The following is a 20340-nucleotide window of genomic DNA, read 5'->3' on the forward strand; positions in this document are numbered from 1 at the left end:
CATTTTAGTCACCCAAAAGAAATGTGTTTTTTTTTGTTGTTTTTCTTTGTCGCAGTGAACTATACATGGAGCCCAGTGGCATTAACATACCATTCAAATAACATGCTTTAATGAGCTACAAATGACATCTAAAAGTTTCCTCTAAATTTGATTTTAATATACTTATTATTTATTGCTTAATTAGCATACAAATTCACTATTGTGGAAAAAAATGAGAATGCTTTATAAGGTATAACTGCCTCTGAATTGTCTAAATAGAGTTCTAAACCAAGTCATTTTATTAAGAATCTGTCTTCTCTTAGTGCAGCTTTGAACCAATTTGTATAGGTTTACACAGGAAATTAACTACTCCCAGTTTTAATATAATTTTGTCTTTTTATCTGATAAAGAGACACTGTATTAACTGCTGGCTTTGTGAGGAACTGTAATCTTCATCAAAAATTGGAATGCATGCTAGTATATAACATAATTAATTTTTCATTCTGCAAATTCTACAGACCACTCAGATTCTGAGATATGTCCTGTTTCTCCTCAAAACACAAATAGACAAATGTCACCAAGGGGATGACAGCATTCAGGCAGGGAATGCCAAATGAAATAAAAGCCTTCAGAAGGTGACTCCAGTTCTATTGTTACCAAACTGTACAGGCAACTGGGATGGACCCAGGGAAATAATGCATGCAGGTTGGGGGAAAATAGGTCTGTGTAAATAATCCAGCTCTGGGTGGATGAAAATTTTATAGTAGCTGATCACAATCTTATCTTAGCATACATGAAATGAGAGCCTGCAATAGGGCTGCTGCTGGAATCCAATCTTGCAATGGAAACACTCTGACACTGCACAGCTCATATAGCTCATCACTTAAATATGAACTTGTTCCAGCTGGAGCGCTGAGGACATTTTGCATGAAGCCACATATAGCAGTCTATAATATTTATGAACACAAACTCGTCCAGTAACAGATGCGGATATTTCATGGTTCTATAAAATAAATTCCCTGTACAAAGAAATTCCTGGAACTTTGTTTTATTGGCATTGAGAAAAGAGTAAGGACGTTAAATGGGATGAAGGGAAGATTGTTTTACATTATTTTTAATAGCTCTCTTTAAGTGTAAATCAATGAGGTTGATTGTATGATCATTCAAAGACATTTTAAAAGTCACCTTGTATTATTTTTATTTTTAACTGTATTCTCAGGAATTGGCACTGTTCTTAAAATTAACAGGATTTTAAAAATTTCCCTAAAGGATGTTAACATTTGTTTTTCTCAATAAGTTTATATGTGTTTAATGTGAAATTCAATATCCTTCTTCTGGTACAGTATGTAAACATGGCTGAAAATAATATTAATGGCATGTTTTAAAACACCAATTTTCACAGTCCCCTAGAGCAGGAACAGGGAGAGTGTCATTCACCTTTTCATTGACTGAATCTTTTGCATTTGTACAATGCTTTCATATCACAAGTTCTTTATATAAAGCTCATTTAAAAATGATTATTGCTTTTATTTTGTGTAGATTATTGCTTTTAATCTACACAAAACTCTATGAGGTAGATATCATTCCCATTTTACAAATGAGGAAACTGAGACTCACAGAGGTTAAACTACTTGTTCAAGGTTAAGTCTCAAACCTTGGCCTTCCCTTTCTAAAATGCATAAAAGGCTAGCGTTAGTTCTGTGCCATTGCATAGGGGATCTTCTGGGCCAGGTACATATCAGTGGTTTTATGACCACACACCCAACAGTACTTTCTGTTTTTGGTGAAGTCTCTATGCTTATTTGTTTTAGGCTTGTTAACTGAAATTCAGTGTAAATCTAAGCGACTGAGAAAAAATGTGAAGCAGCATGCAGATCAGACCATGAATGAAGACAGTGAAGGTCGTGACTTGCGACAAGTGACCTCGACAACAAAGTCATGCAGGGTAATAATATGCAATGGTGTCTGCCAAGACTGGCAGGAACTGAGTTTCTAGGTACATAGTGAGCTGGCCAGGAGGCTTTCAAATTAAAGCCACAGGCACAGCTGAATTTCTAGTCCAGTTGTTCATTAAAATGGATTCCTAATACATGCTTTGATGTAAACATTCAAATAGTAGCAATGCATAAACTAAAAAGTGAAAGTTTTCCTTCTCTCTGACTCCATTCCAGTCCTACTACCTAGTGTTTGCCAGCAGAAATGATTTGGTGTATAAAATGGATTTTTTCCAGCTGAGTATTGATGACCATTTTTTCCTTCTTTTTGAGAAGAAAGTCTCAAACTGGGAAGAACATGGTCTCAATAGAGGCTGTGGATTAATCCTTATAAATGAGTAAAACAGGGTGAATACACGTATGTGGACGAATAGAGAAAAGTCCTACCCACTGAGGTTACAAATTTCTCAAGAAATCCATTGAGCAACTTAGGACAAAATAGGGGAAGAGCATCCAAGGTGTTTAGACAAACACATTGTGATAATGCACAGGACATTTGATGGAATTTTATTTTGCCATTAGCTGAAAAACCAGTAAGCTACGATTGTCGAAACCACGCCCTTCTCAATATTTATTACATTATTGACAAAGAAAACTTTATCCACATTTAGTTTTACAAATACGTATTTTTGTATTTATTTAAGAAAAAGTATTTTATATGAAAGCATTATTTTGCCATAGTGCTTCATCAGTAACACTTTGGTATAAGAAAACAAAGAGTTGATATAATTATTCACACTCTTCAAAAGATGCTGTAGAGGGAGAAAGAGATGTTTGGGGTCTGAATTGTCCAGATTGTTGACTCTCTATTTTAGGGGTTGACAAACTTTTTTTCTTTAAAGGGCTTTGGCCACATGGTATCTACAACAGCTACTCAACTCTGCCATTTTAGTGCAAAAGTAGCATAGACAATACATAAACAAATGAGTGTGACTGTGTTCCAATAAAACTTTATAAAATCCAATGGATTTTGTCCATGGGCCACAGTTTGTTGATCCCTCCTCCACATGAATACTCTCAGATGACTTCACCAGGTGGAATTCATGTAGAATACTATATGAATATAGTATTCATAGTAGTCATACTATATGAAAACTTTCATTAGTTATAATTAAAGCTTGAACTTTCAGTGACCTTCAATATGAATGGGCTCAATAGTCTTCATATCCAGACTACCATTTATTCCTAAGAAATACACAAGTGGAATATTTTGTTATTCATATTTTACAGATAGGAAAATTCAGTGAAATGTGATATGGCCTGCCTGAGGACCCAGAGAAAGAAATTATACACTCTGTTAGAACTCATAGTTCCTGCTGTATTTATGGCTTTTTTTTTATGATTTCTGCTATTAGGTCCCTCCAGATGAATGCACATATAGAAAGAAGGCTTTATACACATCTTCCCTAACACCTTTTATTTTCTTGCCAGTGTAGGAGAAAACTGAACTCACCCCAGATCAACAGACTCTTCTACATTTTATTATGGATTCATATAACAAACAGAGGATGCCTCAGGAAATAACAAATAAAATTGTATGTATAATATCTGAAAATATGTGGGTTTAAAGTTAATATTTTCTGGAGTTTTTATTGCCTTGGAGGTATAATTTATATGTGAATATGTTACTTTGAAATGATTAGAGCTGAGAATTCAAGTTAGACTTTTAAACTCTTAGCAACATTAAACAATTCAAGAGTATGAAGTCTCCCACCTATCTTGATAATGGTAATTGCCCTCCAAAGATCTGAGAAACAGTAAGATGGGTTTTCAAATTTTATCATCTAAACCTAGTTTTTCTTTAGTCTAATGGTTTTATATTATCGTTTTCTTATCTACTTATTAATCATTTGTTTTTTTCTTAAAATTTAGTTAAAAGAAGAATTCAGTGCGGAAGAAAATTTTCTCATTTTGACGGAAATGGCAACCAATCATGTACAGGTTCTTGTAGAATTCACAAAAAAGCTACCAGGTATTTTTTAAATAATCAAAGTTAATATTTATTGAGAGTTTAAATATGTGCCCACAGATTAGATTACCTATTTTACATACGGTGTTTTAATTTTCAAAAGATTCCTGTGAGATCAGCTCTATTTTCACTATTACTTTGCCAAGTATTTTCACATGTACTTATTTCACTGCTATTCTCTACAATAGTCTTGTGACATTGAGAAAGGCAGGTCTGTTCTTTGTAAAATGAAAATCATTTAATATCTGATTTAAAGTAACTGTCGAACTACTATAGACATAAGATATTAGAACTAGAAAGGATATTTAAAATAATGTATAATAATTCTTTCAAATCAATAGATTAAAAATTGAAACTTTGCAAAGTTGTCATTCACCCATTTATTCCTTTAATAAGCAATTGTTGATACCTACTCTATACTAAGTGCCTGGCTATTACCTTCAGGGAGAGTGATCAAAGGTGATAATAATAATAATAAATACACATACATACACATACACACGAAGTGCTGTTTGAACACAGAGGAACTGGTTGCTAATTGTGTCTAGGAAAGATGGAGAGACTTCAGGGAGGATCATATTTGAGTTGAGTCTAAAAGAAAAATAAGTTTTCCAGTTGGCATGGAGAAGAAGCAGCATTCCAAGTTGAGAGATCTGCTTGTTTTTTTGTTTTTGTTTTGTTTTGTTTGAGACGGAGTCTCGCTCTGTTGCCCAGGCTGGAGTGCAATGGCATGATCTTGGCTCACTGCAACCTCTGCTTCCCGAGTTCAAGCAATTCTCCTGCCTCAGTCTCCTGAGTAGCTGGGACTACAGGCACACACCACCATGCCCAGCTAATTTTTGTATTTTTAGTAGAGATGGGGTTTCACCATATTGGACAGGCTGAATTCAAACTCCTGACCTCAAGTGAGCTGCCCGACTTGGCCAAAGTGCTGGGATTACAGGCGCAAGCCAGCATGTCTGGCCGAGAGATCTGCTTGTTATAAGGCACTGAGGCATGAACAAGAATAGGATTATTTGAGATAGGAGAGAAAATTCAGTGTGGTTATAGCATAGTGTCTGTGGTGGGCTCCTAGGTTAGACAATAAGGTAAGTTGGTACCAGACTGATGAAGGCCTAGCTAAGGAATTTAATCTGTGTCCCCTGGACAGTAAAGAGATTTTGGTGGTTTTTGTAGCAGAGGGAAATGAAGTTTTTGTTATACAGAAATGACTTAATCAGGTTCATGTAAGATGAATTTGAATGGAAAGGGTCTGGGGGCAGGGAAGATCAAGTAGTATGCTCCCGCACAAGTCCAGGCAACAGGGCTTGAAATAAAGCAATAGCAGTGGGGAAGAGAAGAAGAAACAAAAAGAAGAGAGATTCAAACATCGATAGGGCTTGAGGAACAGTTGTATGTGTAAGGTGAGGGAGAGGGACTTACTCATCCACACTCTTTCTGATGGTGCCAGTATAGAAACTAGAATGTGGGAGTCTTCTTATATCCCAGCCTCAAATTCTTTTTGCCACATTATTAATGCTATCTAAGCTAATGGGTTTTAGTTGTTTCAGTGTTTATTAAAATATTGGTGTATTGAAATCCCGTAATCTAGAAGAGTATAATAAATACCTTGTATAGCAGCATAATACTATAATATTAAATTATAGAAGATAACTTCTGACATAGGATTTTAATTAAACATGTTAATTTGCCTTCTTTTTGCCAGCATTATGCTATTATTTTATTAAATGTGTCACAGATAGACATAGGCCTACATAAAACTCATAAAGTGTGGGGAGAAATTTCTCACTATCATTGAAACACTAATATGCTCTCATTTCTTTATTAACAATGAAAGAGGAACTTAATTTACTATATGCTAATTAAACTGAAGGCAAGCTCAATAAAAAACTGGATTATATAAGAGTAAAAACTGTGGGGGGAAAGAACTGGAAAAGGGAGATATTTTTGGTTATTTATGGGAAGAGATTTTTTAAGTTCAAATGGTCAGTTGGTTTTGAATCAAGAAATAATTGAAGACAAATAAAAACCTTATTCATAAGAAGGTAGCTTATCTGAAAGCAATAGCAATATCTTGGCATCTCTTAATTCCCAGTGCCTAGCCTAGTTCCTGAGGGAGCACGTACAATTAGTGTGTGTTCAATGAGTAAAGCAGAAGGAAAAAATTTAAAATATGGAAAGAAATAAAAGGCAAAAACCCTTGAGAAGGAAAAAAATTGACAATAATGACAGAGATAGCATTATTACAAGTAGTAACAATAGGGATATAATACCAGTACTGAAGGGATATTTTGTGAAAAACTGAATTGAATCATTCCATTCAGTATTTATTGAGCACAACCTGTGTCAGGCACTGTCCAAGGTGCTGGGGTCCCTGAGGGCAATAAGGCAGGGCCCCTTTCCTCAAAGAAGCTCTTAGATTCTCTCGGATGGTGGCTCAATGTTTAGCGTTGCTCTCTTCTCTATACTCCCTTTGCTATTTAGTTCTTCCTAAGCCATTTAGGCCCTGATGGTGTTATCTCTATTCATGTGAGTGTATGTGCCAGCATGCACATGAGCTTGTGTTTTGTTTCCCATTCATTCATTCAATCTGTCAATTATCCAACAAATAATTCTTAGGTACCTATTATGTGCCAGGAACTGGGGATACAAAAGTAAACAAAAACAAGGCCTCTGCCCCCAAGAAATGTACACTCCAGTAGAGGTGGCAGACAATTAACAAATAAGCAAATAAATCTATAATATCATGTCGGGTGGTGATAAGTTCTATAAACTAAAATAAAGCAGGTAGAGACTAGTGGTGGTGGGGAGTGTATTTTAGATTGGGGAATGCTGGAGCAGAGGCTTGATTGCAGGAAGGAGCAGGGCATGGGACATGGGGTTATCTGGGAAGAACATTAATCTCTGAGGCAAAAAGAGGCTTGTGTGTTCACAGCAGGGCCAGGTGGTCAGTGTGGCTGGAACACAAAGAGTAGGGGGAATGAGGAGTAGAAAATGAGTTCAGAGAAGCTGTTGGGACTGTACTATTTAAGCCTGGATAACAACTTTGAATTTTCCAGGGAGTGTTATATTCCATCAGGTTGGCAATTCTTACCATATTTTTCTGATTTTCCCCCACCCTGTGTGTTGCAGTACTGAGTTCAGAGCAGATACATCAACATGACTTTGGTTGGCTGTTTTTGGGAAATACTACCCGTTCTTTAGCTTGACTAAAGACTCATGAGTTAGCCAAATATTCTGGGTGCACATAAAGTTTTCTTCTGGCTTGTAGATGCTTCCAATCTGCAGAGTTGACCCTGTCACATCAGGTGTGACTAACATAATGGCTCAAAGAAAATCTGCCTGTGTCTAGTTTCTGAGGGTTTCTTCATCTGAATCAGTGTATCTATGCCATAATATATGTATCTGCTTGGACTTGACATCTCCCTTTGCCCAGCTTGTTTAATAAATTCTGCTCAATGAAGATAAAAGCCTCTATTTTATTGGCGAGTACAAATGGACTCAACTAGACTACCCAATTTTAAACAACTACAGAATCACTTGATGTAAATGTTTTATCAATGGCAATGATGGTGATCATGAAATATTGTTACTCCTTGATACCAATTTGATTATCATCATTACCTAGGATTTCAAACTTTGGACCATGAAGACCAGATTGCTTTGCTGAAAGGGTCTGCGGTTGAAGCTATGTTCCTTCGTTCAGCTGAGATTTTCAATAAGAAACTTCCGTCTGGGCATTCTGACCTATTGGAAGAAAGAATTCGAAATAGTGGTAAGTGATTTGGCTAATGGTAAAAGAGTTTGTTTCTATGAGTAAAATTGGTGTGCTCCATGAGGGCAGGGCTCTTGCCAATCTTATGCAATGTTATATGCCTGTTGTGCCTAGCACGAAGAATGGCTCTAAAAAGATATGTGTTAAATTGATAAGACTTCTAGAGGCTTGGTTCAAATATCTCTGTTGTAATAGCAAAGTAGCAAAACTACCCCTTTACTGCACTAAGATGAAGAGCCAAAGGAAGACTTTTTTAAAGATTGGAAAATTCATCTGATTTTGAACAACTAGCACAAAGGAGCTAGGATTCTTCAGCCAAGAAAAAGATTATTTATTTAAAATCTTCTGGTATGTAAGACTAAGTATCCAGCTATTATATATCTGTATCAAAATAAAATAAGAAGACATTTTAATAGCAACATTTATATGTCATTTACTAGGTCTCAGATACTTTTCTTTCTTTTTTTCTTCCTTTCTTTTTTTTTTAGACAGAGTCTTGCTCTTTGCCCAGGCTGGAGTGTAGTGGTGTGATCTCGGCTCACTGCAGCCTCTGTTTCCCAGGTTCCAGCAATTCTTGTGCCTCAGCCTCCCGAGTAGCCGGGATTATAGGCATGTACCACCACATCCAGCTAATTTTGGTATTTTTAGTAGAGACAGTTTCTCCATGTTTCCCGAGCTGGTCTCAAACTCTTGGTCTCAAGCAATCAGCCTGACTTGGCCTTCCAAAGTGCTGAGATTACAGGTGTGAGCCACCGTGCCTGACCAAAGTTAACTTTTTTTTTTCTTTTCTTTTCTTTTCTTTTTTTTTTTTTTTTGAGACAGAATCTTGCTCTGTTGCTTAGGCTAGAGTGCAGTGGCATGCTCTTGGCTCACCACAGTTTCCCCTGGGTTCAAGTGATTTTTTTGTGCTTCAGCTTCCCAAGTAGCTGGGACTACAGGCGCATGCCATCACACCCAGCTAATTTTTGTATTTTTAGTAGAGACAGGGTTTCACCATGTTGGCCAGGCTGGTCTTGGACTCCTGGCCTCGAGTGATCCACCTACCTCGGCCTCCCAAAGTGCTAGGATTAAAGGCATGAGCCACCACACCCAGCCGGTTTCAGACACTTTTCTAAATATATGATTTCATCTAATCTTCTCAAATATTCTATGAATAAATACTATTATCATTCCCATTTTGCAAATGGAAAAGCTGAGACAGAGAAAGGTTAAATAACTTTCCCAATGACAGAGTGGAAGTCTGACTTCAGAAGATTTGTGTCAGCCCAATGCAGTGGCTCACGCCTATAATCCCAGAACTTTGGGAGGCAGAAGGGGGTGGATCACTTGAAATCAGGAGTTCAAGACCAGCCTGGCCAACATAGTGAAACTCCGTCTCTACTAAAAATACAAAAAAATTAGCTGGGCATGGTAGTACGTGCCTGTAATCCCAGTTACTCAGGAAGCTGAGGCAGGAGAATTGCTTGAACTTGGGAGATGGAGGTTGCAGTGAGTCAAGATCGTGCCACCACACTCCAGCCTGGGCAACAGAGTGAGACTCGGTCTCAAAAAAAAAGAAGCGTTGTGTCTTAACCACTATGCTATAGTACCTCTCAAGAGACGAGATAATAGCACAAGTTACTCAGTGTTTAACTTATTGTGGAATAACACTGTGACAGGGAAGCTCAAGAGACATTGAGATGAATTACCAGGAATTCTGTGCAATTTATCTTAGGAGATCCTTAAGATAGGATGAGTTCTTATTTTCCCGAGAGATTTCATATATGGGTTGGGAGTGGGGAATGAATGAGATGACTTCTCAGGATGTTTTCTTTCTAAAGTCTTATCATTAACCAAAGCAAATTTAAAGACTTTTAAAACCAATATTTTAAGATAGAGATTAGAGGGAAAGTTTTCAGGTAGTTCTGCATCTGTGATATAGGTGAAATAATTTTTTAAATGGAAAATTATTTTTAAAGGCAGTTTTTTCATAGCCATTATGCTTTTTTCCTAGTTAAAAACAAAAAGCATAATTAGCATCATTGGTAGATTTAAAAACCACACACTTTAAAAAGATGCATTATTCTTAATATATTCATTAATTTACTAGTCTAACAAATATTTAAGGGCAAGGTACTATGGTGGCAGTGAAGAGAGAAATCAAGCATGTTCTTTCCCCTAAGAAGCTTACAGTCTAATGGGAAGAGATTACCTGTCCATGATTATGATAAAATATGGAAGAGAAAAACAGAGAGATGATGACTCCTAGTTGAGAGAGCTCCGAAAAAGTTTTATTGGCATTTGAGCTGGGACTTGAATGAGATTTGATTTGGATATCCAGGGTGCAAGAGAGAAGGACCAGCAGGAGCAAAGAGAAAGAGGCAAGAAAGCTCAGGGAATGCACACAAAGAAGGGTGAGTAGCTGAGCTGACTGAATTAAGGGTTACATTAAAGGGAAATAGAAAGGAATAAAAGACAGAATCAGATGATTGAGGGCCTCGGATGCTGGGCTAATGATTTTGTTATTTCCCAAGTAATAGGAGACATGGAAGATTTTTGAGCAGAGGAGGGAAAATGTCAAAATTAAGCTTTACAAATTTTCTAGCAGTGTTAGGGTAAGCCAGAACAGAAGTCACCTCTTAGGAGGCAAGAAGTCTCAAAGATGTCACGCTTGCTGCCAGGAGAAATGGAGAGAAGAGAAAGGATCTGGGAGACATATCTTTGTGGCTTATGAACTTTTGAAAGACATTATGTTGTCAAGAAATATGGATTTTGGTCCTGGACAGATTGTGTGTGTGTGTGTGTGTGTGTGTGTGTGTGTGTGTGTGTGTGTGTGTGTTTGTGTGTCCAGGCTAAGGGGAAAATGTTGAATCAGGTAACCTCCAAGGCACCATTCAGTTCTACAAGTCTTACTGCTTTTCCTCTCTTAACTAATTCAATTTTCCTGATGGGTGGTTTAGCTAGTCACTAGGCCAGCTACTGAAGTATCCTGATTTGAAAGCCACAATCAATAATTGACAGTTCAACTTAGGAAAGAATTAAAGGACAGGCTGAATTTTCACATGTATGGGTATAATTGTTGTTTTAGACTATTGAACATACACTGGTGGTTCTCTCTTTATGCAGAAAACTAAAGTGGCTTCAACATGTTCAGCAGCTTAGCTTTGTTACTTATTTGATTCTGGCTTCCATGGACCGTGGCGGTGCTCCCTTTAAGAAAATCCCAGTTGGCCGGGTGCAGTGGCTCATGCCTGTAATCCCAGCACTTTGGGAGGCCAAGGCGGGCGGATCACAAGGTCAGGAGATCGAGACCATCCTGGCTAACATGGTGAAACCCCGTCTCTACTAAAAATACAAACAATTAGTAAGGCGTGGTGGCGGGTGCCTGTATTCCCAGCTACTTGGGAGGCTGAGGCAGGAGAATGGCGTGAACCCAGGAGGTGGAGCTTATAGTGAGCCGAGATCGCACCACTGCACTCCAGCCTGGGGGACAGAGTGAGACTCTGTCTCAAAAAAAAAAAAAAAAAAAAATCCATCAGTCAAATCTAATTCTTACAAAACTAATAAAATAAAAAGGAATGATGACTCATGACAAAACTTATTCATTTTACTGACAGGTCTCTACTCTAGCGAATGTGTGTTTGGTTTATTCATCAAGAGACTGTGGTGATTAAGGATACTGACTGAGGAATCTGGATTGAATATGGGCCCCACTACTTATTAGCTGCATGTCCCATTTTTTTTAAAGCTGTTGAAATAGACCTCATAACCAATTTGATCTCTTTGAAATCATGTTTAACTTTAATATTTATTCTGCAGTCTTGCCTCAAGTTTAATAATAAAATCTTGATAAGACAGGGTTTTCTTCTTTTTGAGTCAGTATTTTATCCCAAGCACCTAGCACATGCCTGGCTTGGATTGGGTGCTCAACAAAATTCTGTGGAACAACGAAAAAAATGAATGAAGGTTTGTCCAGAGCTATAAAACTGGTCTGTTTATTTACTTTTCAGACGGTTGTTTCCCTGAATATCAGAGTTGTTAATGTCCAAAGCTGACAAGTAACCAACAAAAAGTTGGTTAAACATTCTTCTAGACATTGCCTGTAGTAGTTAATTTGGGGAACAGATATCTCTTTTGCATTTGAGTGTAAGAAAAGGAAAAAGACAGTTTGGATATGGAAGTTCTGTTGTGTTCTCTCTCCTCCTTCTCCTGAAAGATGAGTCATTTAAAGTTGATTCAAGTGCCAGACAATGAAAAAGAGGGGTGCAATGTCTGCCATATGAATTGAAATGTTTTGATGAGAGGGCATCTGCAGGAGAATTATCCAGTGGTCATTCTTTCTTTCTCTGTCTCTTTTTCTCTCCTGGATGCTCAGCTTCCTTTAAAAAAAAAATCTTTGCCTGGCTCCATCAGATCTCCTGGGTCCTGAGCCAAGTCAGATGCTGCCATTTCCATGATGACCACTGGGTTAGTACCAGATTCCTTCCCCAGCCTGGCTGAGGTGGGGGAAAATCCCTTCCACCGTGGTTCAGCTAAAAGGGGAAAAACAGTCTTCCAAAAAAGTTTACAAGGCTACTAAGAGGAAAATTATGTTTATAGAAAGGCATATATAAGGCTGAGCATGCTGACTCACACCTATAATCCCAGCAGTTTGGGAGGCCAAGGCAGGAAGATTGCTTGAGCCCAGGAATTTGAGACCAGCCTGGGCCACAGAGAGAGACTCCATCTTTACAAAAAAGTTAAAAAAATTAGCTGGGCATGGTGGCATGGGTCTGTAATCTCAGCTAGTTGGGAGGCTGAGGTGGGAGGGTCTCTAGAGCCCAGGAGGTGGAGGTTGCAGTGAGCTGAGATTGTGCCACTGTACTCCAGCCTGGGTGACAGAGTGAGACCTTGTCTCAAAAACAAAACAAAACAAAACAAAACAAAACAAAACAAAACAAAACAAAACGGGGGGCATATATGTGTAATGTCTGGATCTATTAATTACAGCACCAGAAAGATAATTATTTAGCACCTACTGTGTGTCAGGCTGTATTATCAGTGTTTGTGTGAGCTTTGGGTCCTACAAGAAGCAGATATCAACATGGGACTAAATATGTCAGAAGTTAATTTGGGGAAATGCCTCTGAAGAATAAAGGGGGAGGAAGCAGGTGGAGTCCAGGAGACTGTACACCACTATGCTGATCTGACACCTGTGAAAGGGGAGCAGGAAGGCATGATTGGGCATGAAGAGCATCAGATCACAGCACAGTCCTGAGAAAGTCTCAGCTAGGCCATTGGAGAGGGACCTAGTCTGAGCTGCCCACTGAATGGACCAGCACTAACACACCCACTATGCTCATTCACCAGTTAAGACAAGACTGGTGAAAGTGTGTCCTCAGCACTCACAGGGCGGCAGCTGGAGGCGATCAGCCAGCCATACTCCCTACTGTGGGCTGTCTTTAAGGGTGATCTGAGTGGGTCATCTCCATGGCTGACATTTTGCTTCACGAAAAATATTGTTTGCTCTTTGTAGCACTTTAAGGTAGATATTATCAATTCTATGCCAGACCTAGACCCTGTTAATCCCAATAACAAAATATCAGTCCCAAGTATCTGTTCCCTCTGATATTACTCTCTAACTTTCCAGCTTACCACCTTCCAGTACCCTGACTCTGGGGATTCTTTGTTCCAAATCGACGTCCATTGCCGGGCGCGGTGGCTCATGCTTGTAATCCCAGCACTTTGGGAGGCTGAGGCGGGTGGATCACGAGGTCAGGAGTTCGAGACCAGCTTGGCCAACATAGTGAAACCTTGTCTCTATTAAAAATACAGAAAATTAGCCCGGCGTGGTGGCAGGCACCTGTAATCCTAGCTACTCGGGAGGCCGAGGCAGGAGAATTGCCTGAACCCAGGAGGTGGAGGCAGCAGTAAGCCGAGATCGCGCCACTGCACTCCAGCCTGGGTGACAGAGTGAGACTCTGTCTCAAAAAACAAACAAACAAACAAACAAAATCAAATATCCATTTGTTGACCCTCCATCCACTAACCCTCCAGGCATTGACTCTACTTCCTTTTGCCTGACCACACTTTCCTCAGTACTTGGCTTAGGGTTCGTGGTTCATCAATATGATCATTTCCTTAGATCATTCACCAGATATCCTCAACTCTTTGTCTTTCTTTCACCTAAGAAAACCCTCTGCCTGACTGAGTACGACTCTTAACCTACTCTGTGCTTGAGCCTGAGAACTGAAACAGTATGACTGGCTTACCCAAAGTTAGTGATCAAACACTTCAGGTGGACCTCAGTACTTTCCATGTATCCCTATTCCCTAGCCAATTCACTCTTATTCTTATGGAAAATTGTCTTGTACCTTCTCTCTCTTCAAATTTCCAACATCTCTTCCCACTCATTCTCAACTATAACTTTGTTGAGAAAAGGTATCTTTCAAGAACATGCCATAGGAGTTGGAGCTCAAGGATATGTGGTCAAACCCCAGCTTCAAGGAAATGTAATCAAGCTTAGAGAAAGATGAACTCTCCGAGCTTAGTCAATATGTCAAGACAGAGATTGTCACAAGAAACAAAGCTGGAGCCAAGTTCCTAGAATTAGATGCACACAGAGCTCCCCAGGGTTTTCTGAGGGTTGACTTCATCCACATGATTCACTATGGCTCCCTACCATTTTGGTAACATTCCAGCAAGTGGGGAGGGCAAAGGGGAAAAAGAGTGGCACACCCTCCCTTTAAAGGAATAATCCTGAAGTGGTATGCACAACTTCACAGAGTTCCCCAGAGTTTTCTGAGTCTGGGTCAAAATTGAAACCTGTCGAGGCAAGTGGTGTGGTTCTAGCCGTGAAGACACAAAAGCTTCAAAAACCAAAGTCAGGCAGTTACACCTTGGGGCTCCCACGATTTCTGGCTGCCACATATTGCTGGAGCCTCTCTGCCACAAATCAGCTACCTCCAACAGAAGCAATTGTCTTATTCCTCTGTTTTATTTATTTATTTATTTATTTATTTATTTATTTTGAGACAGAGTCTCACTCTGTCGCCCAGGCTGGAGTGCAGTGACCGTGATCTCGGCTCACTGCAACCTCCGCCTCCTGGGTTCAAGCGATTCTCCTGCCTCAGCCTCCCAAGTAGCTGGGACTACCAGTGCGTGCCCCCATGCTTGGCTAATTGTTTGCATTTTTAGTAGAGACGGGGTTTTACCATGTTAGCCAGGATGGTCTCGATCTCTTGACCTCATGATTCACCCGCCTTGGCCTCCCAAAGTGCTGGGATTACAGGCGTGAGCCACCGCACCCGGCCCTGTTCCTCTTTTTATTATATTAAGCACTTTATAAACACTTGTTTTTTGCCTGAAGAATACTTATGAGCTGAGCGCGGTGGCTCACACCTGTAATCCCAGCCCTTTGGGAGGCCGAGGCGGGTGGATCACGAGGTCAGGAGATTGAGACCATCCTGGCTAACACGGTGAAACCCCGTCTCTACTAAAAATATAAAAAATTAGCCGGGCATGGTGGCACGCACCTATAGTCCCAGCTAGTCAGGAGACTGAGGCTGGAGAATTGCTTGAACCCGGAAGGCGGAGGTTTCAGTGAGCCAAGATTGCACCACTGCACTCCAGCCTGGGCAACAGAGCAAGACTCCATCTCAATTAAAAAAAAAAAAAAAAGAATACCTCTGATGATCAGCTGTAGAGTAGAGATGATTTGCATCCCCTAAACCTTCAGAACAGGCAAGCCTTTCTGACTCATGTCATCTCTCATCAGAATATCTCCTCATATTTCTCAGGGTGGTGGCTCATTAGCCTCCCTCCTGTCACTTGATGAGACACTTAGTCAGCTTCGAATCTTATCATTTTCATTTGACTCTGCCTGTAGGGCAACTATCCAGTAGCAATGGAAGATCATTTCCATTAGGACCTGTATTTGTTTATTTGTTTACTTTTTTTTTAACAAGCTTTTATTGAGTACTTCTATGGGATAGGTACACTGGCGGTACAAAGATGAATAAGATAAAGTCATAATCCTCAAGGACTTCATCTTGTAGGGGAAATATATTTGAAAAGAATTAATCACAATAGATTTCATGCATAATTTAAGTTAGAGGTTTGGCTGCTGTAACAGAGACAAAAAATAAAGAGTGCTTAAACAAGATGGAAATGTATTTCTATCTTATAATAGCCTGGGCATGAGGAGAATGGGACTGATAGGGAATCTTCATAGTGTCCCTCTGTGTCATAGTTCTATCCATACAGATGGATGTCATGCTCATCCATCCACAGAGAGTTGACTTCATCTTCTTGGTCCAGTATGGCTCCCCACCATTTTGGTAAAAACACATTCCAGGCCGGGCACGGTGGCTCACACCTGTAATCCCAGCACTTCGGGAGGCCAAGGTGGGCAGATCACGAGGTCACAAGATTGAGACCATCCTGGCTAACACAGTGAAACCCCATCCCTACTAAAAATACAAAAAATTAGCCAGGCGTGGTGGCATGTGCCTGTAGTCCCAGCTACTCTGAAGGCTGAGGCAGGAGAATCCCTGGAACCTGGGAGGCAGAGGTTGTAATGAGCACAGATAGTGCCACTGCACTCCAGCCTGGGCAGCAGAGTGAGACTCCATCTCAAAAACAAGCAAACAAACAAAAACACATTCCAGCAAGTAGGGAGGGCAAAGGGGAAAAAGAATGGCACACCCTCCCTGTAAGTGAATAATCCTGAAGTGTTACACATAACTTCTACTGGCATTCCATTGGCAAGAACTTAACTTCTTCATCACACCTTGAGACAAGAGACCTGTAAAGAGAACTACTAATGCAATAACTGGGTGAGAAATGATGAGGGTCTTGCTGGTTAGAATACATATAATCAAAAAGAAAAAAATCTTCCATGTAATTTCATAAGTTTCAGAACTTGTGATACCTCAAGTTTCAGAAAAGCTAAAGAACGAAGTTTTCCAGAATATGATCTGTATAAATAAATATGCATGTTTCTAGTTTATAATAAGATATTTTCTCCAAATATCAACCATATATTGTGACAATAAAAACCATCCAAACTCACATGCTGCTGCATATTTTATTATCTATAATGTTTTCATTTATTAATATTTATGAATTTCCTTCTCCCAGTGGGTTTTCAGAACATTGCCTCTTCCACACAACACATAAAAACCTGATCTCGCAAGATGACCTTTCAGACTAACTTTTTATTCTTATGCTAATACAATCATTCTTATTTCTGTTGTACATTTAATTCCAGAGTAACATAATGCTCAAAGTTACTCTGTTTATGCCTATGCAACTCTTTAAAGAATATGATGTGAAATTTCTTTTCTTGTTCTTCAAATTCATACTCTTTTGTTTGTTATTATTAAATCCCAATCACATACACAAAGATAATGGTCTCTGAGATGCTTTTAATGAGAATTAGAGTGTTTATGTTAATTGAGGCTTTAGAATGTATATCTGATATAATTTGTGCTTGAGTTGTTTCTATACAATTCTAGTGCATCATTGATTTTATTCCTAATGTACCATTACTTACAAACTAGGGGTTTAAGTTGGAATTGTTGATAAAAATAGGAATAATCATAGTATATAAAATATTATAGACTGAAATAGGTTTGCTAACACTGAATGAGTTTATATTTTGTTTTGTTTTGATTTTTTTTTTGAGACAAAGTTTCATTCTTATCGTCCAGGCTAGAGTGCAATGGCACGATCTGGGCTTACTGCAACCTCCGCCTCCTGGGTTCAGGCAATTCTCCAGCCTCAGCCTCCTGAGAAGCTGGGGTTACAGGCGACAGGCAACATGTCCGGTTAATTTTTTGTATTTTTAGTAGAGATGGAGTTTCACCATGTTGGCCAGGCTGGTCTTAAACTCCTAAGCTCAGGTGATCTTTCCGCCTCAGCCTCCCAAAGTGCTGGGATTACAGGTGTGAGCCACCGCGCCTGGCCCAAGTTTACGTTTTAACATTAAGGAAATTAGCAATAACCTCTCAGAGATCAAAGCAACTTGTTCTGTCCATTTCAAATATAAATAACCCCTGACATTTATAGTAGTTTTGGGCCTTTTTCCGTCCCCACAAGAGACATAAATAAAATATTCAATTCAGTAAGAATTTACCAGTATGACAATATATCTCATGTTTTGCAATGTTTTGTTTTCACATGCATCATCCTGTTAGTGCTGCTCCCAATGGCCCTCACTAGGTGAGTGTTATTTATAAAATATCCTATTTTATAGATGTAGAAATGGGCTTAGAGAGGCAAGATGACCTGCCCAAGTTCATACAGCTAATCAAAAGAGCGCGAGGAAATTAAGGTGGGTATTCTAACTCAGAGCCCAGCACTCTTTCTATATGTGGCATCTGTCACTCACCAAGGTCTAATATTTGCCCAACTATCTGCTAGCAGGGAATATAAAGTAAAACATGGTTTCTGCCCTTCGGTTGAGAGATAAAGTATAAGCAGCTGTTAGCAATTTCAAATTGCTTTAAGTCAGTGATCAAATGAATAGACAATGAAGTCAGAGAAAGGAGATAATCTTGTTAGGGTGATGAAGTTGTAGCCCTTAATAGTACCATACTAAAATATACTGTGCTTATTTTTGTTATATGATTTCACTGCTTTAGCCTTTTCAGCTTGCACAAAATGAAAACAGTTACCAGAACTATGTTTTCCAAAGATGCAAATCTAAGCTGATTATCAGTTCAGATACTGTTTTTGAGAGGGGTTAGAAATGTAAAGAAACAAATGATAGACTATTTATAAGAAGGGTAAATGCTTTAGTTAAATTTAGAAATCTTAACACCTCTACTTTTGCTTTTGAAAGTGGTCACATGATAACTTTTGCATGGGCAAATTTAGGACTCAAATTATAGGAAGAAACCTTCCTTGGATTAAGAGGAAACATTAAAGAAATACAAGTGAGGATATTTCCATTGCCCCTAGGCAGAATCCATTGTTCCTCAGCTGTATTTCCCAAGCTTTTTGTACTTGCTCGGTTTTAGATATTATGTATTTATTTATGTCAAGTCGCCCCTTGGTATCCACAGAGGATTGGTTCCAAGATCTCTCTTGGATACCAGTTAATGGCTGCTCAAGTCCCTGATATAAAATACAACCTTTGTATATAACCTATGTACATCCTGTTGTATACTCTAAATCACCTCCAGATGACTTATAATACCTAATACAATGTAAATGGTATGTAAATAATTGCTTCACTGTATTGTTTAGGGAATAATGACAAGAAAAAGGTCTGTACACGTTCATTACAGTTGCAATACTTTTCCCAAATATTTTTGATCTGTGGTTGGTTGAATCCATGGATACAGAACCCACAGAGAGCTAACTGTATCTGCTTCTTCCATTAACCTGTTAATTGCCTGAGGACTTCATATTCCCAGATTCCCAGCACTAATATAGCGCCTGACAGGAATACAAATATTGGTGAATTTTGTTGAGTTGAATCTGGAACTTGACAGTCCAAACTCTGGTAACTCCTAAGCCCTGGTGAGACCTAATTAGGCCAGATAGTTTTTAGCCACTAGGACTAATGGGAAGCATATCATTTATTATATATTTTAAATTAAATATTTTATATTTAAAGTAGTTATTTTTTGAATTGCTAGTTTGATGGCAGCTGTTTACTTAGGACCAAGAGTATGGCACAAATGACTCCCTGGGGAAAGTTTAGCAGTTGAAATAGAGGACATAGTCCAATCTCTTAGCACCACAAGAATATGTCCATTGCCTTAATGGCATCCCTTGTCCCCATCATGTCTCACAACTATGTCACCTTCATCATAAAGAACCACAAAAACATACTACTGCCTGATTTAACATGCATTTATTAATCTCCTATTATGTCTTCAGAAGGATGCTAGTTATTAGAGATGCAGAGGTGAATAAGAAATATCTGGCCAGTCACAGTGGCTCACTCCCATAATCCCAACATTTAAGGAGGCCGAGGTGGGAGGATTGCTTGAGACCAGGAGTTCGAGACCGGCCTAGAATACATAGCAAGTCCCTGTCTCTACAAAAAATAAAATGTCTGGATGTGGTGGTGCATACCTGTAGTCCTAGCCACTCAAGAGACTGAGGCAGGAGAACTGCTTGAGCCCCCAGGAGGCCAAGGCTGCAGTGGGTTATGATTGTGCCACTGCACTCCAGCCTGGGTGACAGAGCCAGATTCTGTCATAAAAAAAAAAAAATCTATGGAGCACCCTTTATGGGTCAGGCAGCATGGCAGGCACTGGAGATAACAGTAACTGATTCCCACTCTTTTTTTTTTTTTTTTTGAGACGGAGTCTCGCTCTGTCACCCAGGATGGAGTGCAGTGCAGCGATCTCAGCTCGCTGCAACCTCCGTCTCTCGGGTTCAAGCAATTCTCCTGCCTCAGCCTCCTGAGTAGCTGGGACTACAGGCGCGTACCACCACACCTAACTAATTTGTTGTATTTTTAGTAGAGACGGGGTTTCACCGTGTTAGCCAGGATGGTCTTGATCTCTTGACCTTGTGATCCGCCCACCTTGGCCTCCCAAAGTGCTGGGATTACAGGTGTGAGTCACTGTGCCCAGCCGATTTCCTCTCTTATAAAATGTATATGGTATTTCACACTCCAGTGAGAAGGAGAGATATGAATTGTG

At 39.3% G+C, this 20340-nt stretch overlaps 1 protein-coding gene across 8 annotated transcripts in view; it reads left to right on the forward strand.

Annotated features, from left to right (window-relative positions):
• The window catches only part of NR1H4 (nuclear receptor subfamily 1 group H member 4), a 132993-nt gene that overhangs the window by 101593 nt on the left and 11060 nt on the right, over window positions 1-20340 (forward strand). For all 8 annotated transcript variants that reach the window (XM_055358760.2, XM_055358759.2, XM_055358757.2 and 5 more), the window contains 4 exons: window positions 1791-1924; window positions 3410-3508; window positions 3846-3945; window positions 7571-7717. In XM_055358760.2, the coding sequence (XP_055214735.1) occupies window positions 1791-1924; window positions 3410-3508; window positions 3846-3945; window positions 7571-7717 (480 nt within the window). The remainder of the gene's footprint in view (window positions 1-1790; window positions 1925-3409; window positions 3509-3845; window positions 3946-7570; window positions 7718-20340) is intronic.

The sequence above is a fragment of the Gorilla gorilla genome, chromosome 10 (assembly GCF_029281585.2).
Source record: "Gorilla gorilla gorilla isolate KB3781 chromosome 10, NHGRI_mGorGor1-v2.1_pri, whole genome shotgun sequence".
NCBI lineage: Eukaryota > Metazoa > Chordata > Mammalia > Primates > Hominidae > Gorilla > Gorilla gorilla.